Source organism: Pagrus pagrus (assembly GCF_965226575.1).
Source record: "Pagrus pagrus genome assembly, chromosome: 7".
Lineage (NCBI taxonomy): Eukaryota > Metazoa > Chordata > Actinopteri > Spariformes > Sparidae > Pagrus > Pagrus pagrus.
This window is the reverse complement of record NC_140191.1, coordinates 344,633-363,140: the sequence shown is the minus strand read 5'-3', so window position 1 is coordinate 363,140 and position 18,508 is coordinate 344,633. Positions and strand designations below refer to the sequence as shown.

Sequence of the window (18,508 nt, the reverse complement as noted above, 5' to 3'; positions counted from 1 at the left end):
ACTGGTACTTTTGATACAGTACTTAAGTACATTTGATATCAGATACTTTAATACTTTTACTCGAGTACTGTTTATATTTTACCAAAGTAACATTTTAATACCACGTTTACTTTGACTGAATAAAAGTACTTTTTACAACACTGATCATCATGTAGTTTATTATGTGTCCTGTCTGTCTCTCTGTCTGTCTCTGACCTGTCTGTCTCTCTCTCTGTCTGTCTGTCTGTCTCTGACCTGTCTCTCTCTGTCTGTCTGTCTGTCTCTGACCTGTCTGTCTCTCTCTCTGTCTGTCTGTCTGTCTCTGACCTGTCTCTCTCTGTCTGTCTGTCTGTCTCTGACCTGTCTGTCTGTCTGTCTGTGACCTGTCTCTCTCTGTCTGTCTGTCAGCTGATGGTCCTTCAGAACGTTCTGGAGAAACTTCAGAGCAGGAAGTCGTTGACGTTGGACAGAAGACAGAGCCACCTGCCGACTGTGAGACCAACATCACAGTAATACTTCAGTAATACACACATGTAGTACTGTGGACACTCTCTAACCTGTGTGTGTGTGTGTGTGTGTCAGTGTGATGTCAGGGCGTCCTGCTCGGTGAAGAAAGGTCGTCGCTTCGGTCAGCTCTGTGACTGTCAGCCGGGCTCCAGGTGTAACTTCTTCTTCCTCAGGTGTTTGTAACCTTCATCACACCTGATTACATCATCATCATCACCATCACCATCACCACCTCCTCCTCCGTGCTGATGAAAGTCTTGTTCACAGCATCTGAACAGACATTAAACCCTTTATTAAGATGAAACTGGAGCTGCTGAGCAAACAGTGTCAGCACGAGCTCCACCGCATGTCCAGGATGTAAACATCATCTCCTCAGGTCAGGTTGTGATCTCTGTGATCACAGCAGACGAGCTGCATGGAGACATCTGATGTTTGAATCATCTCCAGCTGCTTCAGGTGTTCAGCAGAACACTGCAACTCTGTTTTACTGTGAAGCTCCAGAAATGTTCTGTGGACTACGAGACTTCACCTGACTTTATATCATCAGGAGGAGACGATGACTGAGCCTGACTTTATATCATCAGGAGGAGACGATGACTGAGCCTGACTTTATATCATCAGGAGGAGACGATGACTGAGCCTGACTTTACATCATCAGGAGGAGACGATGGCTGAGCCTGACTTTATATCATCAGGAGGAGACGATGACTGAGCCTGACTTTATATCATCAGGAGGAGACGATGACTGAGCCTGACTTTATATCATCAGGAGGAGACGATGGCTGAGCCTGACTTTATATCATCAGGAGGAGACGATGGCTGAGCCTGACTTTATATCATCAGGAGACGATGGCTGAGCCTGACTTTATATCATCAGGAGACGATGGCTGAGCCTGACTTTATATCATCAGGAGACGATGGCTGAGCCTGACTTTATATCATCAGGAGGAGACGATGGCTGAGCCTGACTTTATTTTATCAGGAGGAGACGATGGCTGAGCCTGACCTTTTATCAGCTGCAGAGGGTGAAAACATTTCCCATGATGCACCAGGGTAATGTCTCCATCTGTCTGCAGGCTCATGTTTTATTTTTCTAATAAAATCAGTTGAACTCTGAAGCAGTTTGTCTGTTGGTCTGTAGCGTCGTCATCATTTCACTTCTTCATTTGTAACATGATCATTTAGTTTGTACACATCACGTTGTCTCAGACAGACGTAGTGCAGTAAAGCAACTGTGCTGTCATCAGAGGAAACGTGTTGTGATGTCCAGAGGACAGCTGGAGGACACAGTGACTCAGCAGGTAACGTCTTTTATTGAAATATATTTGAAATGTTGGGAACAAAAGTGGAGCCTCAGTAACTGAAACAGACCGACTGAAACAAGAGGTCAGTGAAGGACACGGCTCAGAGACAACAACACAAAAACTACAACCAGTCTGATGAAACTCAAACCAACAACTTCCTGCTGAGCTCACCTGAGACACAAACTAAAGTCACAGCTGCTCTACCTGAGAGCACCGACCAATCGCAGCCCCCCTCGGTCCATCAGTCCCACAGCAGGTCCGTCCGTCCCGCCATCGACATGTACTCGTCCAGCTGAGCGTCCAGACGGCTCTTACTCAGGGACATGTAGTCGTCCAGCTGTCTGTCCAGCCTGCTCCTGGACATGGACATGTACTCATCCAGCTGAGTGTCCAGCTGCTTCTTCGTTGGTACGTCAGCTTTACTCCGGACACGCCCCCTAGAGGCAGTGGCCCCTCCCCTCTGCAGGTGCACGCCGAGCTGTGTTCGTCCTGCAGGACAAACAGGAAACAAACAGGAAACAGTTTTAATCTAAAACAAACTAACTGGTTGTTTGTGGTGTGAAGGTGAGCTGTTCGTGTTTCCATCAGGTGTTCGAGATTATTTGAACAGCTCTACAGGTGAGTCTGAGGTCACTCATCAGTCTGTCTGAGTGTGTTTACTGCTCAGCTGTAAACAGGAAGTCTCACTGCTATCCACGTCTTCATCACACCTGAACAAGAACTCACCTGCAGTCAGGTTTCTCCTCGCCAGGAGGCGACGCTGACTGGGATGACTGTGCAGGTTCCCTCGTCCTGTAGAGGAAACACAATGGTAGAGGTGTAACTACAGGTAGAGGTGTAACTACAGGTCCAGGTGTAACTACAGGTCCAGGTGTAACTACAGGTAGAGGTGTAACTACAGGTCCAGGTGTAACTACAGGTAGAGGTGTAACTACAGGTGGAGGTGTAACTACAGGTAGAGGTGTAACTACAGGTCCAGGTGTAACTACAGGTAGAGGTATAACTACAGGTGGAGGTGTAACTACAGGTCCAGGTGTAACTACAGGTAGAGGTGTAACTACAGCTCCAGGTGTAACTACAGGTGGAGGTGTAACTACAGGTCCAGGTGTAACTACAGGTGGAGGTGTAACTACAGGTCCAGGTGTAACTACAGGTAACGGTTTAACTACAGGTAGAGGTTTAACTGCAGGTCCAGGTGTAACTACAGGTAGAGATGTAACTACAGGTAGAGGTGTAACTACAGCTCCAGGTGTAACTACAGGTGGAGGTGTAACTACAGGTAGAGGTGTAACAACAGGTCCAGGTGTAACTACAGGTGGAGGTGTAACTACAGGTCCAGGTGTAACTACAGGTGGAGGTGTAACTACAGGTCCAGGTGTAACTACAGGTAAAGGTTTAACTACAGGTAGAGGTTTAACTACAGGTGGAGGTGTAACTACAGGTGGAGGTGTAACTACAGGTCCAGGTGTAACTACAGGTAGAGGTGTAACTACAGCTCCAGGTGTAACTACAGGTGGAGGTGTAACTACAGGTCCAGGTGTAACTACAGGTGGAGGTGTAACTACAGGTCCAGGTGTAACTACAGGTAACGGTTTAACTACAGGTAGAGGTTTAACTGCAGGTCCAGGTGTAACTACAGGTAGAGATGTAACTACAGGTAGAGGTGTAACTACAGCTCCAGGTGTAACTACAGGTGGAGGTGTAACCACAGGTAGAGGTGTAACTACAGGTGGAGGTGTAACTACAGGTCCAGGTGTAACTACAGGTAGAGATGTAACTACAGGTAGAGGTGTAACTACAGGTGGAGGTGTAACTACAGGTCCAGGTGTAACTACAGCGCCAGGTGTAACTACAGGTGGAGGTGTAACTACAGGTCCAGGTGTAACTACAGGTAGAGGTTTAACTACAGGTCCATGTGTAACTACAGGTCCATGTGTAACTACAGGTCCAGGTTTAACTACAGGTCCATGTGTAACTACAGGTACAGGTGTAACTACAGGTACAGGTGTAACTACAGGTAAAGGTTTAACTACAGGTCCAGGTTTAACTACAGGTAAAGGTTTAACTACAGGTCCAGGTGTAACTACAGGTAGAGATGTAACTACAGGTCCAGGTGTAACTACAGGTAGAGGTTTAACTACAGGTCCAGGTGTAACTACAGGTAAAGGTTTAACTACAGGTCCAGGTTTAACTACAGATAAAGGTGTAACTACAGGTCCAGGTGTAACTACAGGTAGAGATGTAACTACAGGTCCAGGTGTAACTACAGGTAGAGGTTTAACTACAGGTCCAGGTGTAACTACAGGTAAAGGTTTAACTACAGGTAGAGGTTTAACTACAGGTAGAGGTTTAACTACAGGTCCAGGTGTAACTACAGGTCCATGTGTAACTACAGGTCCAGGTTTAACTACAGGTAAAGGTTTAACTACAGGTCCAGGTGTAACTACAGGTAGAGATGTAACTACAGGTCCAGGTGTAACTACAGGTAGAGGTTTAACTACAGGTCCATGTGTAACTACAGGTACAGGTTTAACTACAGGTCAAGGTGTAACTACAGGTCCAGGTGTAACTACAGGTCCAGGTGTAACTACAGGTAGAGGTTTAACTACAGGTCCAGGTGTAACTACAGGTCCAGGTTTAACTACAGGTCAAGGTGTAACTACAGGTCCAGGTGTAACTACAGCTCCAGGTGTAACTACAGGTTTAATGAATATGTTATGTGCTAATTTAGCTGATGAACTTTAGCACCTGGTGTCTGCTTCAGGTGTGTGATGTCACACTGTCTGACTTGGCTCTGCTGAGGTTTCATGTGATCTACTCACTCCTGTAGGTGGACTTGAACCGTGCTCTCCATCTGTATTTGCTCCTGAAGCTCCAGAACCCTCGAGGTCTGGAGGCCGAGTGGCAACGAGTCACCTGCCGCCAGCCCAGTCGGGTCCACACGCTCCTCCTTTTCACACGCTGCTTCATCCTCACAGACGAGTCACGAGTCTGCATCGAGTCAGAGGGTTCACAGGGTCAGTGTGGAGTCAGAGGGTTCACCGGGTCAGTGTGGAGTCAGAGGGTTCACCGGGTCAGTGTGGAGTCAGAGGGTTCACCGGGTCAGTGTGGACTGTGCTGCTGCTCCTCATTGGTCCACAGTTCAGTGACTCACCTGCAGGTCGGGCAGCAGCGACGTATCTCCCTTCACCAGCAGGACCAGCTGTGTGGTGCCGCCCAACATCCTCTCCTGCAGCTGGACGGGGTCAAAGGTCACCGTCCTGGGCTGGGTCAGCTGGTCCACCAGCACCTGAGAGAACCTGCAGCAGAGGACGACACAGAGACACAGATTATAGTGTCCAAACATCAGTCATGATGACTCAGGCACAGAAAACATACTGATGATCAATTGATTGATTGATTGATTGATTGATTGATCTGGATCAATACACTTCAGATGTCTCACCGCTCATTGAGAGAAAGTGTGGAGGAACCTCTGAGGTATAAGGAGCCTGGTCCGGACGGATCCATCAGCCTGCTGCTCCTCTGACTCATTCTGCTCAACACAAGACTGAGGCGAGTCCAATCTGCTTCACCTGCGGGCTGATTAACAGACACACACCTGTGGTTACTGAGGCAGCGCGCGCGCGCGCACACACACACACACACACACACACAGGGCAGTAGTTAAATATAAAGCGAGCATTAACTTTCGCGCCGAACACACCACGTTAAAAGTAGATTTTTGTTTCTTCTCTGCGGTTTAAATGAGAGCCGAATGAAAGCAACGAGCACAAAGACTCACGAGTCTCAAACTTTGGTCTGTGCGTCTTTTCATTTGGTCGTTTAGCGAAGAAACATGAACGTTTCACCGGATTTTAAACGGGATTCGCCGCCATTGTCTCTACGTCACAGGAGCGCAACACGCTTTGATTTTACAGCTAGCATTAGCTTTAGTCTTAAATCTGTGACGGTCAGTTTTCGGTAGAAATCAACAGCTGCAGGTTAACTCCAGGTGTGAGGGTTAACTCCAGGTGTGAGGGTTAACTCCAGGTGTGAGGCTCACAGTTCACCTGTTACCAACCGCGGGCTCAGGTGAGGTCTCGGCGTGAGGCTCGCTCAGTAGCTAACTGACCGCGATGCTAATCTGCTAGCTGCCCTCGTGTTGAGAGATTTCGCACAGCTCGGTTCCTCTGAGAGTTTCAGATGTTTCTTTACAAACGTTGTCGGAACCTTAAACTGCTTCAACAATGTTCACAAATTAACTGACTGAAGTTGATTTTTAAATAAAACGCAGTTTAGTGAGCCTCAATGTAGCACTAACTAATGCCACACTGAACAAGCTAATGTTAGCTAATTTGGCAACATCGCCCATAATTCTTGTGACGTCACTATGACCTGTCCATCACCTGAACCTTCAGTTCAGACTGAAACAGGTGAACTCAGAGAAAAGACTGAAAATGTTTTTTAAATCTGCTCTTATTATGACACTGACCAGCTGACAGCAGCTAACAGCAGCTAACAGCAGCTACCGGCCAGGTTTATCTTTGTGAGGGACAGCTGTTCTTCTACTGAAGTAACTACACTGTGTTAATACTCTGTTACTTCTGTAAGAGTACACAGTATCAGAAGCGATGTAATACATGAAGCTCATTATGTCCAAGACATTATAATCACTGTATTAAATATAAAGAAGTCAAAGCTGCTGCTCCACTCTTCATCTAGCTTCAGGGATTTCAAAATAAAAGCTGTCAATTGTTTGCATGATGGTAATAAAGACATCAAGTTAGTGAAGTCAGTGTGAGGTTGGATGATGAAGTCAGTGAGGTTGGATGATGAAGTCAGTGTGAGGTTGGATGGTGAAGTCAGTGTGAGGTTGGATGATGAAGTCAGTGTGAGGTTGGATGATGAAGTCAGTGAGGTTGGATGGTGAAGTCAGTGTGAGGTTGGATGGTGAAGTCAGTGTGAGGTTGGATGGTGAAGTCAGTGTGAGGTTGGATGGTGAAGTCAGTGTGAGGTTGGATGATGAAGTCAGTGTGAGGTTGGATGGTGAAGTCAGTGTGAGGTTGGATGGTGAAGTCAGTGTGAGGTTGGATGGTGAATATTTGAATGGGAAGTGATTGCAGTTTCTTCGGTACCACCCAGGTCATGTGACCCAGTGACTCGAAACAATGCCGGGTTGTATTGATCCAGTGATTGATCAGGACAAACCTCTTTATATTGGACTTTAGTGCTCCTGAGGTTTTATATTAATATTTTTCATGAAAAATTGCATTTTCTTTTCAATAGATTCTAGGTCATGTGACCCAGTGACTCATCACACAGAATCTTATGAAAGAAAATGCTGATAAAATAATAGGCTCGTTGGAGATGAGCCAGGCCTGCGCAGAATCGATCACCGACGACCACCGTACAATGCATGCCGGTTAGATTTGTGTCCGACTTGATCCCGACTTGCTCTGACGTCATTGACGCGCCTGCAACGATAACCTTGCGAGATCAAGGCGGCCGCAGTCTTTAGATCAAGGCGCCGCAGTTGCTCTCCACCGACTGCAAGACCTCAGGGCATGATGGGAAACGCCTGGCTGTCGCCTGATCAAAGAGCTGATTGGCTCTTAGTTAGGACTACGTTCAGTCGATAATTCTCATTTTCTGTGTATTGGTTATATTTAATGTTAGATTATATGAATCTCATGTGCAATGAAGGTTTAATCTGTTAACAGACATATGTTGTGTGGTTGATATACTGTATATAATGACAAATATAAATACATCAATGAATAAAGATCATAAGAAACCTTTGCTGCTTGTCCTCCCCATGTGTAGCCTGTATATGTAGCTGTGAGAACGTTTGGACTGTTAATTCAGCAGTTCAATTTCTTAAATTTAGGGATTGTATGATTTATAAATGACAGTGTCTTTATATAAATCTACTTTGTAGGCAATTCTTGTTCAAGAAATTACTTCCAAGGGCTGAAATCTGCTCAGTCGCTCTGACTCTCACCTCAGTCATAACAGTGGCATCGTTAAACAAATAAAAAGTTATGATTGACAAATTTAGACCACAGTGAAAAGTAGTTATCATTTTAGAAAAATCCACTTTGTATGACCTCAAAGTTTGTATTTCTATTTGTTACATTTGTGAGATTAAATATTAAAAATCACACCACATCCCATCTGCCCATTAAGAGGATTATCACAGTGTAGTTCATGTGCAAAGTGGAAAAGTAGGGGGATCTCTTCTGCTTCAGTTTCATCAGCGACCAAGAACGCATGTGCAGCTTCTTCAGCCATAGCTCTCTGAACGTGTTGTGCAGACTGCAGGTAGCTACAGGTGGATCTGACAGGATGTAAATGTTTCTGTGACTTCCTGTATTTTCTTTGACGGCGGCTGGAAACTGTCCGACTGGACTGCAGCTTGTTGTCAGCGCCCCCTGCTGCTGCCGCCTGGTCTCGTCCACCTTCCAGGCGAGGCGCAGTTCATCTCCAACGAGCCTTTTATAACAAGCACTCACAGGTGTAGTAAGAGGTTCGTCTCATTCTACCAGGACAGGGAGACGCTGGCTGTGTCCCAGTTCAGGGGCTGCAGCCCACGGAGTGCGCATTTGAAGGCCAATTACGTCACAACACCGCGCGAAGGCCGTCCAACTTCAGAGGCTCCTTCAAACGCAGCCTGCACTTCCCTCTTATCGGAGGACGCACCGCTACTATCCTCCGCGGCCTCACATATCCCAAGATCCTTTGCGCGCCGCTGCTCAGTCCCAAAACAGAAGAGGAAGCAAGAGAAAATGGCGACATCAAGTGGCGCAGACATGACATTCAAATTTAAGTAATGGGTTTATACTCGGTTTTTAGTCGTTTGAACATCCAACGCCAGATATGTTAAACTTCAGGGGACTATAAAACCTCCAGATGTTAACTTTCAGTTACAACACGTGACGCTGGTGATGCTGTGGTAAATATAGTTGTTATTCACTAATGGGTTCATGTTTATTTTGTAATGTTGATGATTCAATTTAGATTTGACACATTTTGTCATTGATTAATTTTTGTACACACACAAATAAATGTACACGTTTGATAGATTTGAACCAAAACAGACTTTAATGCATTCACTGTCACCACCGACCAGAACCATCACTGTCACCACCGACCAGAACCATCACTGTCACCACGGACCCGAACCATCACTGTCACCACGGACCAGAACCATCACTGTCACCACGGACCAGAACCATCACTGTCACCACCGACCAGAACCATCACTGTCACCACGGACCCGAACCATCACTGTCACCACGGACCTAAAATCAGCAGTTTTCTGAATGGACTTCTGTCTGCAGGAGCCTCAGTCCGAGGACACCGACACACGCGTGCACAAAGTCACGCGCACGACCAAACTTTAGAGACAGGAGTCAAAGGAGCGACGGGGGGTGCGTTTCCGGCCTTACCCTTCAGAATAAAAGCATAACTTCTAACCACTGAAAGCAGAGCGCCTCATGAGGGACTCATGACTCATGAGGCGGACCGGACCCGACCCATGGACTCGTGAGGCGGACCGGACTCATCAGGGACTCTGCTGGTGTGTCAGGGTTGAGCAGGCTGACACAGAGGAAGTGATGCCGGTGTCACTTGAGTTATCTTTTGTTCCGGAACCTTCTGCTCCTCCTGTTTTTGTCTCCTCGCGGTCTTCAGGCAGTCGGACACCGACTTTAAGCGGCTGATGACGGGGATCGTTCTCCAGGCTGCCGCTGGATGCTCCGCTCTTATTCTGATAAGTGTTGAAGTGGCCTGACTTCCTGTTATGTCTGGGTAGTATGACACACTGTGTGTGTGTGTGTGTGTGTGTGTGTGTGTGTCCGCCGTGTGATCCAGACTGTCTGCACACACACACACACACACACACACACACACACACACACAGACAGCCGGTCTCACCGTCACAGGCAGCGGCTCACAGCCGAGCGGAGAGAGCCGAGTCCCGGTGAGTGAAACTGAGAAGACCCGCTGAGAGTCTGACAACTGTTGATGCTCTAGAGACCTGTCTGTCTGTCTGTCTGTGTGTCTGTCTGTCTGTGTGTGTGTCTGTCTGTCTGTGTGTGTGTGTGTCTGTCTGTCTCTGTGTGTGTGTGTGTGTGTGTGTGTCTGTCTGTGTGTCTGTCTGTCTGTGTGTGTGTCTGTCTGTGTGTGTGTCTGTGTGTCTGTCTGTCTGTCTGTGTGTCTGTCTGTGTCTGTCTGTGTGTCTGTCTGTCTGTGTGTGTGTCTGTGTGTGTGTCTGTCTGTGTCTGTCTGTGTGTCTGTCTGTCTGTGTGTGTGTCTGTGTGTGTGTCTGTCTGTCTGTCTGTCTGTCTGTCTGTGTGTCTGTCTGTCTGTGTGTCTGTCTGTGTGTGTGTCTGTCTGTGTGTCTGTCTGTCTGTGTGTCTGTGTGTGTGTCTGTGTGTCTGTGTCTGTCTGTCTGTGTGTCTGTCTGTGTGTGTGTCTGTCTGTGTGTCTGTCTGTCTGTGTGTGTCTGTCTGTCTATCTGTCTGTGTGTCTGTCTGTCTGTGTGTCTGTCTGTCTGTGTCTGTCTGTGTGTCTGTCTGTGTGTGTGTCTGTCTGTGTGTCTGTCTGTCTGTGTGTGTCTGTCTGTCTATCTGTCTGTGTGTCTGTCTGTCTGTCTGTGTCTGTCTGTCTGTCTGTCTGTCTGTGTGTGTGTCTGTCTGTCTGTGTGTCTGTCTGTCTGTGTGTGTGTCTGTGTGTCTGTCTGTCTGTCTGTGTGTCTGTCTGTCTGTCTGTCTATCTGTGTCTGTCTGTGTGTCTGTCTGTCTATCTGTCTGTGTGTCTGTCTGTCTGTGTCTGTCTGTGTGTCTGTCTGTCTATCTGTCTGTGTGTCTGTCTGTCTGTGTGTGTCTGTCTGTCTATCTGTCTGTGTGTCTGTCTGTCTATCTGTCTGTGTGTGTGTCTGTCTGTCTGTCTGTCTGTCTGTCTGTGTGTCTGTCTGTGTCTGTCTGTCTGTCTGTGTGTCTGTCTGTGTCTGTCTGTCTGTCTGTGTGTGTGTCTGTGTCTGTCTGTCTGTCTGTGTGTCTGTCTGTCTGTCTGTGTGTCTGTCTGTGTCTGTCTGTCTGTCTGTGTGTGTGTCTGTCTGTCTGTGTGTCTGTCTGTCTGTCTATCTGTCTGTGTGTGTGTCTGTGTGTCTGTCTGTCTGTCTGTGTGTCTGTCTGTCTGTCTGTGTGTGTGTCTGTCTGTCTGTCTGTGTGTGTGTCTGTGTGTGTGTCTGTCTGTCTGTCTGTGTCTGTCTGTCTGTCTGTGTGTCTGTGTGTGTGTCTGTCTGTCTGTCTGTCTGTCTGTGTGTGTGTGTCTGTGTGTCTGTCTGTCTGTCTGTCTGTGTCTGTCTGTCTGTCTGTGTGTGTTTCTGTGTGTGTGTGTGTCTGTGTGTGTGTCTGTCTGTCTGTGTGTGTGTCTGTGTGTGTGTCTGTGTGTCTGTCTGTCTGTCTGTCTGTCTGTCTGTGTGTGTGTGTCTGTGTGTGTCTGTGTGTGTGTGTGTGTGTGTGTGTGTGTGTGTGTGTCTGTGTGTGTGTCTGTCTGTCTGTGTGTCTGTCTGTGTGTGTGTGTGTGTGTCTGTCTGTGTCTGTGTGTCTCTGTGTGTGTGTGTTTGTGTCTGTCTGTCTGTGTGTCTGTGTGTGTGTCTGTGTGTGTGTCTGTGTGTCTGTGTGTGTGTGTGTGTGTGTGTCTGTCTGTGTGTCTGTGTGTGTGTCTGTCTGTCTCTGTGTGATCACACACACACACACACACACCAATGGTTTCCGTCCCCTGCAGGTGAACATGTCGGTGCTGGGTCCGTCCCCCAGCGGCGGAACCGACGCCTGTCTCAGCATCGTCCACAGCCTCATGTGCCACCGTCAGGGCGCCGACAACGAGGGCTTCGCCAAGCGGGCCATCGAGAGTCTGGTGAAGAAGCTGAAGGAGAAGAAGGACGAGCTGGACTCGCTCATCACCGCCGTCACCACCAACGGCGTCCATCCCAGCAAGTGTGTCACCATCCAGAGGACGCTGGACGGACGGCTGCAGGTAGAGCCGGACCAGAACCGCACACACACAGCTACACAAACATGTTCCGGTCTGTCCTCAACATGAGTCTCACAGTGTGTGTGTGTGTGTGTGTGTGTGTGTGTGTGTGTGTGTGTGTGTACGCAGGTGTGTGTGTGAGTGTGTGTGTGTGCGTGTATGTATGTGAGTGTGTGTGTGAGTGTGTGTGTGTGTGTGTGTGTGTGTGTACGCACGTGTGTGTGTGTGTGTGTGTGTGTGTGTGTGTGTACGCAGGTGTGTGTGTGTGTGTGTGTGTGTGTGTGTGTGTGTGTGTGAGTGTGTGTGTGGTCACAGCACCCATCAGGATGTAAAGTGGGTCCCACTTCAGGCGGCTCGCAGCCTCACAGGAGCCGTCATGTTCAAGAACCAGCAGAACCACCTCAGGACCCTCAAGAACTTTTTAAAGGACCGACTGAAGACGTCTCTGTCCAACACCCCCGCAGTCTCCTGGAGACACCTGGAATCTTTCAAGAACCACTGAACCCATCTCAAGGACCCTAAAAACCTCCTCAAATCTCTCCTCTCGAGATGTGACTCCTCAGAATTATTTTTCTTTAGAACTCTTTAAACCTCATCCAGAACCCTCTGGACCCTCTCGGGATCCTGTGGTTCTGCCCCTGAACCATGAACTATCTCCTTATATCCCTCCAGTATTTTGTAGAACACCCCAGGAACCTCCTGAAGCTCCATGAGAAACATTTAAACCGGCCCAAAAGCCCCCAGAACCACACAGCCGACCTGAACAGGATCCTCCGTGAGAATCCTAAAACCCTCTCAAGAACCATACAACCTATTTGAGTACCCCTGGAACCTCCTGCACTACCTCCAGAACATATTCAGGTTCATCTGGAGAATTCTGAAGAACCCTTTGACCCACTGGATCATCTGTTATCCTGTTAAACCACCTGAAACCTTCTCAAGGATCTCTGGACAAGAACCTCTTTAAGAACCCCTGTGTGCTCCATATGATCCATTTGAATCTGCCCAGAAAGACACAGACCCTTCAAGGTCTTTCCGAGCCCTTTGATGAATCCTTGGAACCTCCCCAAGTCTTCATGCAGCCTCCTTAGAACCTGCAGAACCACCTCAAGGAACCTGAATGAATTCATAGAACCCCCTGAAGAATTGGAACTGGAGAACCTCCACTCTCTTCAAAGTCCTGAGGCCTTTCTTAGTAGCCCTGAAACCTCCTCAGGTTCCTCTACAGAACTCTCAAGAACCCTCGACACCCTTTAATATCTCATTGTATTGTCTCTTCAGGAAGCCCCGGAACCTCACCAAGAAACCCTGCACACCCCAGAACCCTCCCTCAGTTTCATCAGAACCATTTGACACTAACGACCCCAACTCTTCACAAGGACCTGCAGAACCTTCAAAGAAAAAGGATCTTTGTGAGGAACCAATGAAGTCTGAAGGAATCCCCTAAAAACCTCCTGAAACCTTCAAACATCCGAACAGCAACACAGAGAGCTGACTGTGTGTGTGTGTGTGTGTGTGTGTGTGTGTGTGTGTGTGTGTGTGAGGAGGAGGAGGAGGGGGGGGGGGGGGGAGGAGGAGGAGGGGGAGGAGGAGGGGGAGGGGGGGGGGGAGGAGGAGGAGGAGGAGGAGGGGCAGGCTGGTTTGTTTTGTCTGAAACACAGGAAAGGGGCCGAGTTAAGTTTAGTCAGACTGTGTGTGTGTGTGTGTGTGTGTGTGTGTGTGTGTGTGTGTGTGATTGTGTGTGTGTGTGTGTGTGTGTGTGTGTGTGTGTGTGAGTGTGTGTGTGTGTGTGTGTGTGTGTGTGCAGACAGACGGGAATGTGTACACGTCTGGAGTTTGTGCTTGGATGTCAGACCACAGAGTTTCTACACTGTAAAAAATGCAGTGATGGTGTGAGATGTTTGTTGTGAGTCCCAGCAGCTCTTCATCGGTCGACAGGACGTCTTCCTCAGCTTCAGCTTCAGCTTCAGCTGTGATCCTCTGAACCACGTTGAACCATGAAAACAAAAGTCTCAGACAGTAAAGACTTTAATGTGTAGATCTGTTGCTCGGAGACGTCTGCAGCTCGGTCCAATCAAGAGAAATCAAACAGGAAGTCAGTGAAGCATCAAAGTTAAAATCTCATTACATCGTTTTTTGAATTTGAATCAAAACTGTGACACTCGTTAGCATCACAAGCTAATAGATCTTCCAACAATCACAGTTTTAGAGGCTCAATGATGAATCTTTGTACACGTTATTTTTATTTCCTTAATCCTAATGAGGGAAATATCTGAGTATGCTAAGCTAACAGACATAATTTATTCTTTTAGTGGAACGTTGTCAGTTACATCTCATAATTTGGGATATGTTCAGTTATTTTAGTGAAATGTAATTTAAAATCTCCCACACTGACGTTAGCATGAGGCTAACAGCTGCTAATGGAACCATCTTACAGGTTCATACACTGACTGCCATCTAAATACTACAATACCCATGAGCCTCAGCTAGGGCTGCTCGATTATGGAAAAACTCATAATCACGATTATTTTGGTCAATATTGAAATCACGCTTATTTAAACGATATTTTCAGTTTACAAACATGATGAGCATTTATTCAGCATTTCTCTCAAAAAAATACACGAAATGTTCAAATCTAAAATAATGTACAGATATGTATCCAACTGTTCTGCAATTTCTATAAAACATTTAATGAATAAAATAAATATACTTAGAAAATCAAATAAGACAAACGATAGGGTGCATATCTTTAGCTAAAAAGCAGCTGTTATTTTCTTGTGCCTGTCCGAATTTGGCGGATAAGGAGTCACATTATACATATAATACATACAGTGTGTCTGAGATCGATGTCTGACTGCGTTGATGTCGTGGGGGTTGTGGCCTTGTCTTTGCGAGGGGTGAAATTTCACTGCGCCTCTGATGCGCCTCCGGAGGTAGTAGGCTATCAGAGGCGCAGTATTGGCGAACCGATCCAGTGTGAACGGATAAGCTGGCGGCGCGGAGCGAGGGTGTGTCGGTTCTGATGGTGTTCACTGTCTGATAACTGAACAGGTCCATCACTCAACAAAATATAGAAATGTCCCACAAAGCAGCGTTACAGGACCAAACAACGGTAACGTAGTAACTGGTCGTGTCTTTAGCAACTTGTATGAGGAAAAACATACTGCAGTTATACGTGAAGTGTCTGTCCGACCGACTCTCATCACATTTCTTCCGGAAAAACAGCGTCTGTCCCCGGCAAAAAACTTAAACTCACCAAGTGTTTGTCGCGGTGATTCAGCTCTCCGACTGAGACTTAGTGAACTTTCCCCCAGAAAACAGCCTCCCTCCCCGCGAGCGACAGTCAGACAGCGTCCTGTTGACTGATGGCGATTATGTAATTATGTAATTTAGAGAAAAACGTAACTTGAGTGAGTGTCAGCCAGCAGGGCCGCGGTGAATACTTTGGGGGACGGACTGAACGAAAAATGCCAAATAAATCGTTTCAATTCGATTTATATTAGTTTGGAGATCGTTTGACCCAGTAGGAAACACGTTGCCACAGTTACTGATCCAGAATGAGACAGATTTAAAGTTTGGTCAGGTTTCAGTGACGTGTAGCCTTTAGCTTCAGCTAACAGTTAGCACGGTTAGGGTTGTCTCTGCTTCTGACTCTGTGAAGCAGTGTGTGTGTGTGTGTGTGTGTGTGTGTGTGTGTGTGCGTGCGTGTTTTGTCTGCAGAGTCTTATCCCTGCCCTTCACCTGTGCACACAGAACACATGCTGCTGTGTGTGTGTGTGTGTGTGTGTGTGTGTGTGTGTTTGTGTGCTTCCTGTCTCTGACACGTCTGTTTGTTCAGGCTTAAATACACAACGAGAATCTTTTTACAGTGTGGAGCTCTGACTGTCTCACACACACACACGTGAGGTCAGACATGATGTCATAGTCGTGGTTTTGGCGTGACTGGTTAACCCTGCATCACCTAGTACACACACACACACACACGTTTCCATGGTAACCTCCTGCTCACCATGACTCCGTTTGTTCTCACAGTTTATTTAAATTTCCATTTTTCGATGTTTCCTCACTGACCGTCTGTCTGTGTCTCTCTCACCTGTCTGTCTGTCTGTGTCTCTCTCACCTGTCTGTCTGTGTCTCTCTCACCTGTCTGTCTGTCTGTGTCTCTCTCACCTGTCTGTCTGTCTTTCCTTCTGTCTGTCTGTGTGCAGGTGGCAGGTAGGAAAGGGTTTCCTCATGTGATCTACGCCCGTCTGTGGCGTTGGCCCGACCTCCATAAGAACGAGCTGAAACACGTGAAGTTCTGTCAGTTTGCGTTCGACCTGAAGTACGACAGCGTGTGTGTGAACCCCTACCACTACGAGAGGGTGGCGTCCCCCGCTGCCGCAGGTAAACAAACTCATTGATATTCATCATGTGATTCATCAGATGAACCTGATTCATTACATCGGCATTGAAATAACAAGACGGCCTCTGATCATGTTTGCATGCTAATGTTTGCTAGCAGGTTCAATAAGGAGTCATATTTAAAAATGCCACATTGGCTCAACAGTATAAAATATTCTGAAAACATTCTCAGTGCTGTATTGTTAGCTGGAGGAGGGCACTGTGACACTTTGTAAGGACAGTGAAGTGAAGAAGCCTCCTGGATGAGAGGTGAAACGTATTCAACAAACTGAAACAAGTCCAGTTGCCTACAATACAGAAATTAGAGGTACCAGGACGACTGAGAACCTTCATCAACATCTTTGGAAAACATTAACATCCGCTTAGTGGAACTAAAACTATTAGCACAGTAAGCTAGCTGTAGTCAAAGGATCCCATTAGATTTCCTGCAAAGACCCGCCTAACTCCGCCTCTGATTGGCTTGCGTCTATAAGTTTTGTATGAAGAAGTCCTTGACAGCTTCAAGACCCTGGTCTTAATACATCCACAAAGTTCCTGGAGGGAGAAGTCAAGAAAAGCAGCAGAGTAAAACTGAAAGATGTTTTCTTCCTGTCCAACAAACTAAATAAATGTAGTGGCCCGGACAGTCTGTCTCACACTACACTCAGTAGCTGCATCTCAATTCAGGGGCTGCATCCTCGAAGGGCGCATTTGAAGGCCAATTACATCACAACGCTGCACGAAGGCTGTCCCAATTGGACGCACCGCTACTATCCTTCGCGGCCTCCCATATCCCAAGATCCTTTGCGCACCGCTGCTCAGTCCCGAAACAGAAGAGGAAGCAAGAGAAAATGGCGACATCAAGTGGCGCAGACATGACATTCAAATTGAAGTAATGGGTTTATACTCGGTTTTTACTCATTTGAACATCCAACGCCAGATATGTTAAACTTCAGGGGACTATAAAACCTCCAGATGTTAACTTTCAGTTAAAACACGTGACACTGGTGATGCTGTGGTAAATATAGTTGTTATTCACCAATGGGTTAATGTTTATTTTGTAATGCTGATGATTCAATTTAGATTTGACACATTTTGTCATTAATTAATTTTTGTACACACACAAATAAATGTACACGTTTGATAGATTTGAACCAAAACAGACTTTAATGCATCTCTTCATTCACAATCGTGACGTAAGGGTAAGGGGCGGGAACATCTGGTGAGGCAACCAGGAAATTCTCCGAAGGCTAGACCGTCCCATTTACCAACGGTGGACGAGGCGTTCAAGGTCTCTCAGAAGGACCCGGCCTTCATGGGCCGCAAAGGCCGCGTCCTTGAAGGCTGCAGCCCCTGAATTGAGACACACTACACACACACTACACACACACACTGTGTTACTATAAACTGTGTAATGTTTCATATCTGTTGCTGTGCTGTTGGCTGTGACAGATGAAGGTAACAGGAACAGATCCTGGTGTGTTCAGGTCTCTGATGCTCCTTGTCCTGCCCCCTTTCTTCCTTCAGGTCCTCAGTCTTTGATAAAGGAGGAGTTCATGCAGGACTGTCTGCAGATCGACCTGCCCCCCCACTCTGACCCCTACAGCCAACCCCGCCCTGTCAGCATGTATCCCAGCATGCCCCTCTCTCCTCCAGGTCAGACTGTCACTCACAGTCTTTTATTTCATCTTAAGTCAAACGTGTCTCTGACGTCCTCCTGTGTCTCCTGCAGGCAGCAGCTCCATGACCCCTGCAGCTCCTGTCATCTGCAGCAGGAGCGGCGGAGGTGGAGGTGGCGAGGGACTCCTGAAGATCGCACCACCTCAAAACCACGGAGGACACGCCTCCCCACCTCACCCCAACCCTCCTCACACCCCCCAGTCTCCTCACCCTCCTCACCCTCCCACCCCCTCCTCCCCCCACCAGCAGAGCCCCGACTACAGCTGCCCCCCCAACACTGGTACTGCACCTGTACTGCTGCACACACCTGAACTGTAGTGAAGTACACCTGAGATAAACTACAATGTATGCCATGTTTGTAGCATTGCTAGTAAAAAGGGAACAAAGTAGTAGTAGTAGTAGTAGTAGTATCAGTAGTAGCAGTAGTAACAGCAGTAGCTGCAGTAGTACTAGCAGTAGTAGTAGTAGCATTAGTAATAGTAGTAGCAGTAGTAGTAGTAGTAGCAGTAGTAGCAGTAGTAGTACTAGTAGTAGCAGTAGTAGTAGCAGTAGTAGTAGTAGCAGTAGTAGTAATAGCAGCAGTAGCTGCAGTAGTACTAGCAGTAGTAGTAATAGCAGCAGTAGCTGCAGTA

General features: G+C 47.2%; 2 protein-coding genes across 8 annotated transcripts in view; one reads left to right on the top strand and one right to left on the bottom strand.

Moving 5' to 3' along the window:
- Positions 1–1,780: 1,780 nt before the first annotated feature.
- Positions 1,781–6,355, bottom strand: LOC311259773 (uncharacterized protein). Of its 7 annotated transcripts, none has more exons than XM_084357098.1 (6): positions 6,265–6,355; positions 5,236–5,372; positions 4,945–5,089; positions 4,613–4,781; positions 2,517–2,582; positions 1,781–2,279 (listed from the first exon to the last, which is right to left on the bottom strand). In XM_084357098.1, the coding sequence occupies exons 2-6, from the start codon at positions 5,322–5,324 to the stop codon at positions 2,032–2,034; spliced, it is 717 nt and encodes a 238-aa protein (XP_084213224.1). In that variant the 5' UTR covers positions 5,325–5,372; positions 6,265–6,355; the 3' UTR covers positions 1,781–2,031. The 7 variants fall into 7 exon arrangements, with proteins under 7 accessions (XP_084213224.1, XP_084213220.1, XP_084213219.1 ...); XM_084357094.1 differs by lacking the exon at positions 6,265–6,355 and adding an exon at positions 5,836–6,159; XM_084357093.1 differs by lacking the exon at positions 6,265–6,355 and adding an exon at positions 5,843–6,159.
- A 924-nt stretch (positions 6,356–7,279) lies between these two features.
- The window catches only part of LOC311260226 (mothers against decapentaplegic homolog 4-like), a 32,939-nt gene continuing 21,710 nt past the window's right edge, over positions 7,280–18,508 (top strand). Inside the window, exons 1-6 of the mRNA XM_084357799.1 lie at positions 7,280–8,724; positions 8,902–9,753; positions 11,565–11,816; positions 16,022–16,199; positions 17,724–17,852; positions 17,929–18,156. Of these exons, the coding sequence (XP_084213925.1) occupies positions 11,571–11,816; positions 16,022–16,199; positions 17,724–17,852; positions 17,929–18,156 (781 nt within the window). The 5' untranslated portion in view covers positions 7,280–8,724; positions 8,902–9,753; positions 11,565–11,570. The remainder of the gene's footprint in view (positions 8,725–8,901; positions 9,754–11,564; positions 11,817–16,021; positions 16,200–17,723; positions 17,853–17,928; positions 18,157–18,508) is intronic.

What these genes read in the sequence shown, in the direction of transcription:
- LOC311259773 (XM_084357092.1), bottom strand. Translation starts at nt 5,607, where the DNA reads ATGAAAAGACGCACAGACCAAAGTTTGAGACTC. An exon ending in CAGACCAAAGTTTGAGACTC is followed by an intron (nt 5,373 to 5,574) that starts GTGAGTCTTTGT and finishes TCTGTTAATCAG; the next exon opens with CCCGCAGGTGAAGCAGATTG. An exon ending in CGCTGCTGCCCGACCTGCAG is followed by an intron (nt 4,782 to 4,944) that starts GTGAGTCACTGA and finishes GACTCGATGCAG; the next exon opens with ACTCGTGACTCGTCTGTGAG.